General features: G+C 35.2%; 1 protein-coding gene across 1 annotated transcript in view; it reads left to right on the top strand.

Annotated features, from left to right (window-relative positions):
* Window positions 1-10217, top strand: part of LOC112046939 (protocadherin Fat 3-like) — a gene marked incomplete in the record, with an annotated part of 31289 nt that extends 21072 nt beyond the window's left edge. The window contains 7 exon segments of the mRNA XM_052882648.1: window positions 1-92; window positions 1702-1829; window positions 3023-3574; window positions 4655-4843; window positions 8533-8801; window positions 9022-9204; window positions 9683-10217. Coding sequence (XP_052738608.1) covers window positions 1-92; window positions 1702-1829; window positions 3023-3574; window positions 4655-4843; window positions 8533-8801; window positions 9022-9204; window positions 9683-10151 — 1882 coding nt within the window.
* Between the last annotated feature and the right edge of the window lie 503 nt (window positions 10218-10720).

Raw genomic sequence — 10720 nt, 5'->3', positions numbered from 1 at the left:
GGCTGACGTAAAGCAAGTCGGCTCGGTTGGAAGAGTGACAGCTACTGTGGACAACGGAGAAACGGTGAATTATTCAATCACTACAGATAGTGGTATGTATTGTTCTATTTCCCTACACAGGGCGCGATCCAGAAATATCGCCGCTCCGGGCGAAGATAAATTTTGCCGCCATTCTCCAAAAATACCTTTTTTTATACCATTTATTTTTTGTCCCTTTCTTAACAATGTTGATATAGGTAATAAAATATAACACACTGTCAAAAATTTATAAAAAAAATATTTATTATTACATTAGTAGTTTTATAATGCCGTTCAAATGGCTGTACTCGATGGCTAAGTATTGTCTATTTATGGTGGTAACGTTCAGTCATGAGGGGCCGACTGGAGAGAGAGAGAGTTATCCCTTATTTTTGCAGCTCTGGCAATTGCCACTGGATCGGGCCCTGTCCCTAAAGGCAATAATATGATAATCATTTACAATCAAATGCAAAGTCATGCAGTAGAGTCTACATCTATATATAGTGTTCCTTTTTCCCTACTAAGTACATACAACATGCGCATCTTTTAGTCAAGGGCAATTAAGCCATCTTCACGGCAAGTGCGTTCCACTTAGGCTGCATCATCGCTTACTATAGGACATGATTGCAGTCAAACACTCGCCTTTACGAGTATAGAGCACGATTTCTTACCCGCGCAATCCTTCCCTTTATCCCGCACGCACGACTTCACACCCGCGCAGTCATTCCCCCTCGTTGCCCGCATATCATGGGAGTGTCATCAACAAACTTGCCAGGCTATACATAAAAAAGTCACTGTTAAATCGATTTTAATGCTATTGTTAATTTATTTAACAATTGTATTTAATTAATATACTATGCGTTTATTCAATTGGCTTTTTATAATGAACTTCCGCAAAGTAGTGCCTCCTTCTATTGAATCTATTTAATGTATTTATTATGTAGAGTCCTTTTTATGAAAGAAGTCCTGCGGCTAAAACCTGAACTAAAATTGACAGCGCCATTACCAAAATGAGAATGACCATTAAGACGTTAGTGCCGCGTCTGGGGGACTTATTTCATGAAAAGCACTATAGACAGGTGCTTGAATGCTCGAAGGAAAAGAGTATGAACGCCTTAGTTTTAATTATAGCAATGTACGGTATCACGTTCATAGTAGAAATAATACGATCAGGATTTGCGGTATGAAGGAAAACAACAAAAACTTGAAAAAAATTAACTTCAAGGATAGAAAATAAAACCGGCTGAGTGAGATTCGGACTCGCGCACGATTGGTTCCGTACAGTTTCATAACCACCACCATCGTTTTAAGTTTTAAGTTCTTATGAAGAATAAGAACTTAAAACTAAATAAGATAGTTGGAATTATAACAACATTTTCAGTTGTTATAATTCGAACTTTATGTGCATTTAAGAAATTAAATATCACGTCAAAACGGTGAAGGAAAACATCGTGAGGAAACCTGAACATCTGAGAATTTTCTCAATTCTCTATGTGTATGTAGTCTGCCAATCCGCATTAGGCCAGTGTAGTAGGCCTAACCCCTCTCAACCTGAGAGGAGACTCGTGCTCAACAGTGAGCCGAATAAGGTTGTTAATGATGACGATGATGCCTAATGTAGGTTTTTATTGTGCATTAAAGTGGCCCAAGTAAAATAATTAAAAGTAAAAAAAAACCTTTTAGATCTTCAGACACGTGTCTCAATCAATGCGGAGGGTGAAATTCTATTATCAGCTCCCGTTGGTGAGGGAGTTCATAACATGAAAGTCACGGCTACGGCTCAAACAAGTCAAGTGTCTGCTACAGTTCCGGTAAGTTAATTCATAGACGTTGTCACCCCCCAGGGGATAATTCACCCGCTTAGTGTCAAATTCTCAAACTAATAGGGGTCAAATACGACACTCAGCGGCTGAATGATCCCTTGGGAGTGCCCCTACACGTTCGTTCGTGTAAAGATACTTGTCGCTTTGTTCTCTCTAATTTGGCTGACGCTCTTTCGCACGTCTCAATTTTTTTATACTAGCAATCGCTCGTGACTTCTTTCGCGTGAAATTTCATTTTTTACAAATCCCACGGTAACCATAGACTTTTCTAGGATAAAAAGGTTGCTTTTGTTGCTCAATAATCTGCCTTCTTCCAGTGAAAATCCCAGCCCTTTTCATGAAAGAAGTCCCCCAGACGCGCGCTAATGTCTTATTGGCACTCAATGTTATTTGGTAATGGCTAATTGTCTTTTGTGCAAGAGGCTGTCAATTTTACTTAAGGTTTTAGCCGCAGGACTTTTTTCACAAAAAGGACTCTACACCAAAAATAATAATCAAAAGTATAATTGAACTTTAACTGGTCCTGGTGTGTTTATTATTATTACTAGACTGTATATTTTATCACAAGTGCCGCGCTTTGCTATGAATGTTACTGAGATATTTGGAACATTTAGAATTTCTCGTTCCCGTGAAAATTTTGGAATAAAGCATGTTGTTTAATTACTAGCACTTTCATAGATTTACCTTCACAATCTAGAATATTATACAGTTCTTGAGCCCAAAGACTATATGTATGTAGTGACATTCATGAACAAATATTAATATTATGGTTGTGAACCATGTTGGTAGGGCGATTACCTTCCAAGCCCTCTTCCAGACTTCGTGAGTCCGGTAACAAATAAGCCCTTTGAAAATTGTCCAAGGTTACCAATTGATTTCAAATATCTTTCTTTATCTATTCCGTAAAAATCTCAGTTGTAATTTATTAATGTAAAATATTTAACAACCGAGCTTCTATCGCTGGTTCGCATGGTTCGCATGGTTCGCTACTCCTATAATGTTGCCTGACTCGTCATTAATATCACATACACAAAGTTTAGCAGTATTAATAGTCATGAATAAATATTTTGTCCGTAGGACCAAAGACAGATAAGATTTACATACATACGAGTATAGATTATACATATTATACGCAGGTAAAAGTTACGTCACAATCTCCTTTTTTTTTTTTTGTATTTTAGGTACTATTACGAGTAGACACATTACCGGAATGTAACTCTGAAGATGGTCTACCACCATTAATAATCTTACAAAAAGTCGAAGAAGAGCCGCATCTTAACTTAATCGTACTAAACCAAACCGATAACGAAAATTGCTGGTACACTGTAACCAGTCTCTGGCCAGAAGATCAATCATGGTTGTACATTGAGAACGGAGGCTTGCACGCTAAGGTCATTGATCGAGAGCACAAATCAATTGCCTTTATGATATTATCTCAGATTCAAGCGGAGCTAATACTTCACTGCGACAATGACGAGAGAACCATTGTCAAGCGATCATTAGCGACAGGGACCGAATCAGAATTAGATGCCTACGACTATGGATCCAATAAATGGATTCTCGCTGATACAATTACGTACAATGCCAGACGAAGCGTTGTGAATTTAATCATTGAAGACATTAACGACAATCCGCCGATATTTGTAGGAAAAGAGAACGAGCCAATTTATGTTGGTTATCCGATAGCTGAACTTGAAAATACTATATTGCCACGAGCTTTGATTGAATTGGAGGTAAAAACTGTTTAACGTTTATTCATCATCATCATTGTGAGGCCTCTTTGAGGCCATAAGAATTGACAAAGGAAACGCTTCTTGTCAAGACTTCCAAACACCACGATCTTGAACCGCCCGCATCTATCGCCTCCATGATGTTGTTGGTGATAATCCTCATCATTATCAACCCATATTCGACTCACTGCTGAGCTCGAGTCTCCTCTCAGAGTGAGAGGGGTTAGGCCAATAGTCCACCACGCTCGCCCAATGCGGATTGGCAGACTTCACACACGCAAAGAATTATGAAAATTCTCAGGTATGCAGGTTTCCTCACGATTTGAGACACGTGATATTTAATTTCTTAAAATTCACACAACTGAAAAGTTGGAGGTGCATGACTTGAACCCACACCCTCCGGAATCGGAGGCAGAGGTCGTATCCACTGGGCTATCACGGTTTCTAATCACGGCTCCGGTGATAATCCTAAACCTAATCAACACTGCTCTTTCCGATGCGGACTCGCAATGTCAGCAACAACATTTTAATGTAAAAAAAAAATTAAATAATGTATTCACAAGAAGTTTATTCATAAACAACAATAAGGTTAAACAAAGCTCGATTTTTCGCGGCCCTTTAACCCCATTTTTGGGCAAAGCAAATATGCTGCTGTTTAAATAAATGTTTAAAACTGGTCATTGCTTTGTGCTGTCAATTTTATTTGTGGTAACTTTCCAATGCATACCTACTTAAGCCCTCATTCGTACGAGAGTTTTTTAACGAACGATTAAAAATAACTTACGTGCGAATGAGGGTTAAAGATCGCGTGTACTTACAGCCATATTGTGTTCAGAATTGGACAATTTGTATATTTAAAAAAAGAAGATATTTTCTTGAATTAAGCTTTCATTCAAAAGATCTATAAATAAATATTTTTGAATGTCCATTGATGGAAGTCAATAACAAAGCAATCTGATTTAAATTATAGCAAAGACTACTACAAAAAGATTTAAATATTTGAGACAGGCATTTTTATAGGCAAAAAAAAATACAAGAGAAAATGTTTATTACAGTAATACATTTCTAAAACCCTATTTGTAGGCAACAGATGCAGATATTGGGGAAAATGCAGCTTTATTGTACTGGAGCAGGGAAGAAAAGCTAGCTGTAGCCCCAACTACTGGCTTCGTACATGTCCGGAACAACGCATTATTGGAAAATGACTCCCAGTTTACTGTATACGCTACTGACCAGAATGGAAGGGGGTTAAACGGCTCTCTGGATATTGTGGTAAAATTCATTTCAATTCCCTTTTTTTTATTCTTTACAAGTTAGCCCTTGTCTACATCTGATGGTTAATGATGCAATCTAAGATGGAAGCGGGCTAACTTGTCAGGAGAAGGATGAAATCCACACCCTTTTCGGTTTCTACACGACATCGTACCGGAATGCTTGGTGGTACGTCTTTGCCGGTAGTGTAGTAGCCAGTAGCCACAGCCGAAGCCTCCCACCATTCAGACCTGGACCAATTAAGAAAATCTCAATTGGAAGGAATTCTCTATTACATAACTTGTATGATAAGCAAATGGCAAACCTAATGCATTTACACTTTGCATTTTATCTAGCCAACCTTTACGTGTCAACGATGAGTTATTATAGCGTAATGAGTTGAAAAATATAGATATTTTGTAATACTTTTGAATTTCGTCTTAAAACATTCACTCACTTAAGACGATGTTACGTAATTTTTCTATTTTAACACGTTCGCTGCGGTACGAGGTCAATTGACCTCGTAAGTCTAGCGTCTTCAAGAGTTACGAGGTTGATGGACCTCGTACCACACCACATAAAGTTTTAGTACGAGGTCTAAAAACCTCGTAACACACCAGAGTAAAGTACAAAAAAATCAGTGCCGCTGCGAACGTGTTAACAATTTTGAAGCTACGACTTTAGTTAATTACAAAAATTAATCAACCAAAAAAGTGAGGATTATTTTATATTATAAACTAACTATAGTTTACTAATCAACAATAAATACAAAAAACATAGCAGCTGGTATATGACTGCAGTTGCTGTTTAACTGTTTATAACTAGTACATATTAAAACAAATCTTTAATCTAATAAAATTAATATAGTTTTACTTTAATAATGATGATAAAATACTTAAAACAATAAAAATATCTGCGTGGGTGAACTTCGCTCGGACTTTTCATTTTGTAAAACGATATCACTAAACTTAAAAGAAGAATTAATACATCATCGGCTTAGCACCGCCTTCATACTGATCAGCAGGTAGAACATATTATGATGTTATTCTTCGCTTTTTAGTTTAGTGATAACGTTTTGGCAATGGGACCAAATGGGGACTATTATTACTGAGACGGGCAGCGTGACGTCAGGAATGTGTATTCAGCAATGAAAATCTTCGTATAGTTCCAACAAAGTGTTATCACCAACAAAGATCGCGCTCGACTGACTACCAGACGACAAAATAATTACCGACTATGACTCAAACAGTTTTACAATTCAAAATGGTTTCTGTATCTTACAACTACTTTTTAATTAAACAGTTTTACGACTTAGTCTAATATTATGAAATGAATATCATTATAATATTTAAATTAATTATAAAATGTAAATAGTTTACTTTAATCTGAGTTTAAATAATAAAGCTAAAGATAGAATCTTTAGGTTTAGTCAAATCAGTATCTTATAAACGAAAAACTGTAATCATGACATTGAAGAATTATTATCAGCAAATAACAGACAATGTTTATAATAACATGTAGATAGTTTAGTATATTTATAGTTTGTTAGATGGAACTCGTAGGCCCTCGTAACACTATACCGTTTCAAACAAAAAAAGAATTTTTGAAATCGGTCCAGGCGTCTTTGAGTAATTGGTGTACATATAAAAAAAAACCACCTCCTTTTTAAAGCTTTTTTGTAACAATGCAAAATCTAAATTCTGATGAAACACTAAACGTGTAGATGCACTTTAATGGTGACATTGCAGTTCCTTATTAGATTGCATATGTCATTTGTTTATCTTCTTAAATAATTACTAGTCCATATATTGCGAAATTATAATTAGTCACATGGATTTCTTTGAAACTACAAGGATTCATCAATTTATCACACATATAATTTGCAAAAGTTACATGATTTGCCTTTTTGCGGACAATATATTATTTATTGTTACTGACAAAATATATTATTGCAATTCCACTAATTATTATCATGAACTAAAAAGTGGTTAGGCAATATGTGTTGTTCCGAATATGTTAATTCCACATTTGAAACCTACCCACCACCTACCACTGAACCAGTTTCTAATAGCGGTACAGTCATATAAAAAACAAAAATATAGTGTTTTAAAAAGTTGAAAACTCGTTTTTGAAGCTAAAAGATACTAAACGTATGCGTCACTTTGACCCCAGGCGGACCCAAAAAAATTATGTTATTCTTGAGATAACTTTAAATAACTCTGAGACGGATGTGGTCAGTGGCTATTAGACAATGTATAACCCTCTTTAGGCCTTAAACCTTTGCGAAGTACTAGAATTGTCATAATCTTTATAACGTAAAAATGGAACCGACTTCAAAGACGTATTTCAGCTATTTTGATTTTAACACAAAATTACTAAACCGATTTTCATAAAAATTATATGCGGTCAATTTGGAAGTGTACTCTTTCTAACAAAAAAAGGGATTTTCAAAATTGGTAAACGACGAAGTTATTTACCAATAACTCCGATTTGTAAATAACTTACATGTTTGACTGTAAACAAACATTTAAAAAAAAGAAAAAAATGTCAAATTGAGAACCTCCTCCTTTTTTTTGAGGTTAAAAAGGCAGAATAATTTTGATGATGTTTCTTTCTTCATGAATATTTTTTTTTATTATTCAGAAAGATTAAGAACAGGGAACTTAAGCTAACTCACCCTAATAACTATACAAATCATGGCCTCGTAGAATGGTGGCAAGAATACTGGCTATATCTCCGCGCTAGACAGCCAGGATGATCTTTTGTGCAAAAAATGAGCCACCCTTCTGTCGCCAGTCGTGGCAACTAGCCGCGGTGAAATAATTGTATAAAAATGTATCTAGAGGAAATAATAGAATTTAATAATTGTCTATGGCTTTAATATAAATTAAAACTGGATTGACACCATGACCCCAAATAAAATAAAGAAGTTATTTCAAACATGTGCGTTGAAGTCAAATAATACAATGTTTACCAAATTTTAACCGGCCGACCTTAACCGTTTAGTTTACATAATTTATTTGTTTACTGCCGAATCACCGTCGTGTATGACACTCGCTGTGTAAAAACAAATAATGTCTCGCATTTTTAGTAAACAATGAAGACGTGTGTCTTTTGTAATCTGACAATCTCACAGCGGTCACTTTAGGATTTTATATTTTCTAAATTGGCTCAAGTCTGGTCTAGCGTCTCAGACCAATTATAGAAGGGCCAGTATAGCACCCAAATTCACGCCCAAAATTCTTTATCATTTTCTGAGGCAAACACGCTTAGATTTGGCATATATTTTATACTAAACTAGAAGTTTTTGCCCGTTTTTTATACAACTCAACTACACGAAAAGGTATTTTTACGGAGCTGTTTAAACGACGAACACGATTACAACTATGAAACATCAACAATATAGAAACAGTTTTTATAATAGCATTAGATCGTTGATCATATACTTTGAAAGTAACGTCTATAGAAACAGATCCTATACAATTGATCTGAGGGTAGTAGGCATCGACTGTGGCTAGTTATCACGCTACCGGCAAAGACGTGCTTCCAAGCGATTTAGAGTTTCAATTCGATGAGCGTAGAAACCGTCAGAGATATGGTTAGAATAAATCTTTATCCTTTTAAATAAGCCCGTTTTCATCATCAGCTGAATCGTCACTTATCTAAGCTAACTTGTCACTGAATTAAAAAAAATGATTGTTGTTTTTCAGGTTAAGCTTTTGGAAAAAACTCAAATCGCTGTTATAACTGTCCGGAACTCATTCTTAGATGATGAAAACGCTATTTTAGGTAACTTGAGCACGTCGGTTGGTTACAATATCAAAATATTAAGGACAGTCATAATATCTGAGAATAATGAAAATAATGAGACAATTACAAGAAGAAAACGTGAAGTACCAACCACAACTGGTGCATCTCTGCAATTATTCGTATATGGTATATTAGGAAGCCAATTAATTGATGTCAGCAAACTTAGAAGGTATGATTAACAACAAATTTCGCCAAATTGTCTAATACTCTAATAGCTTTCAAAAATGTAGTTTTTAATTACTCTTTTATATATGCCATATTTCAGTTACTGTGTTCAAAAGATTTTATATACATTCTTGAGGATATATTTTGAAATTAATATTACAATAATTTGGAACGTAATCTCTCGAAAAGTCTGTAATTATAAAATGAATTAAATTATATTCCAGTGATTTAGACCAAGTAGTATCAGTTAATACATTCCGAGTAGAATCATTAGAAGAGCATTTAGACAATATTGAGGTATCTCCAGTTCCAGAACAAAACACAGCTTTATTTGCCTCGACTATAGCTCTCGCTGCCGTACTTTTTATACTAATTGTAGCAGCAACTGTATGGTTCTTACTAAAATGGTGAGTACATAATGTTTATAATATATTTTTAGTAACGTTTATTTTCACTAAGGATTTTTAGTGTTCCGTCCGTTTCCGTCGGAAAAAAAGGAAACACCTTTTAGAATCACTGATCGTAATTATGTTTGTCTATCTATCCATCCGTCTCCAAATCTTCTAGTCTGATTTAGATGAAATTTGGTAAACAGATCAATTTCTGTATAATGTAATGTAACGTAGAGAAGTGACAGGGGTAGATTTTGGTAAAAATGGAAGAATATAAAAAATATGCTGTATCATAAAACATATCAAATAAAAGGAAATTGAATGAGGTTGAATTGAACCCACCTCTTAAACTACTACAGTTCAAATTTTGAAAATAATGCCGAAAATCTATAAATCACTCAAAATTGTTCATAGCAACTTACATAATGAAATCATCTTTACGCGAATTCAAGTATTTTTTAATTTACTAACTATATTATAATTATTTATACAGGAGGAAGAAACGAAATTACGACAAATTCAGTGACGCAAACAGTCTGGCTTCTCGTATAGAACCGGAACCTATTCCTAAAGTTGAAAGCCTTACTAAACCGAGATTGGATATTGAAGAACTCAAAAGAAGTGAAAGAAGGCTGCAAGAAATGCTCCATGCACCAATTCCAGAAATAGAAGTTCACCCTCCCAAACAAGAAATCAACCGACTTGAAGAACAGACAATGTCTTCAGTCAAACCTAATGAAACTTTAATCGACATTGCAGCGGATCCACAACAACCAATAGTTATTCAATCTATTGATAAACTAAAAGCTGACGAATCGGAAGATGATGAGTTTGGTGAGGTAGAAGTGACAACACCAAGAAAGTCCGTGGTCACCTTTAATGAGAACGTGGAAAAAATTATACATTTGGAATATGGTATTGATGATAGTTCAGAACCAGACACAGAAGTCTTTAGACTCTGATACTAGTCTAGCGATATTCGTATTAATGGCAATAAATAGAAATTTTTGGTAATTTAGCTTTACAAATATCTTTTATTTCATATAAGATCCTTAGAACTTCCTTGAACTTCCTTATCGGTTACAAAATTTGGTAAAAAATAAAATTATTATGCTGGGGACACATTCTGGACACCTCAAGCTGCATAGGAACATGAGTCGCCTTTTTAGTTAGTCCAACTTGTAGTAACTTTTACGGCATAGTTAAATCGCTTGAAAACTAAACTATTTGTTGATGTGGATTTATATTAATATTAATTAATGTTTATGTATTTTTGAGGTTGTAGGGGGTAATCTCTGGATCTAATGAACCGGTTTTGAAATTATTTGACCGCGTTACTTGTGAGTATCATAGGTTGTATTGTATCCTTGTATTCCCACGGGAACGGGAACTATGCGGGTTATAACCGCAGGGCGTTGGCTAGTGTGTAATAAAAAATACTAGGACTTGATATGATTGAACGCGTATAACTTGGCATGTTACAAGTGTGTCCGACTCATAATTTGAATAAAGTCGCTGCCCTCTTTATGAG

The sequence above is a fragment of the Bicyclus anynana genome, chromosome 7 (assembly GCF_947172395.1).
Source record: "Bicyclus anynana chromosome 7, ilBicAnyn1.1, whole genome shotgun sequence".
Lineage (NCBI taxonomy): Eukaryota > Metazoa > Arthropoda > Insecta > Lepidoptera > Nymphalidae > Bicyclus > Bicyclus anynana.
Note: the sequence above shows the minus strand (reverse complement) of the source record. Positions and strands in the feature narration are given on the sequence as shown.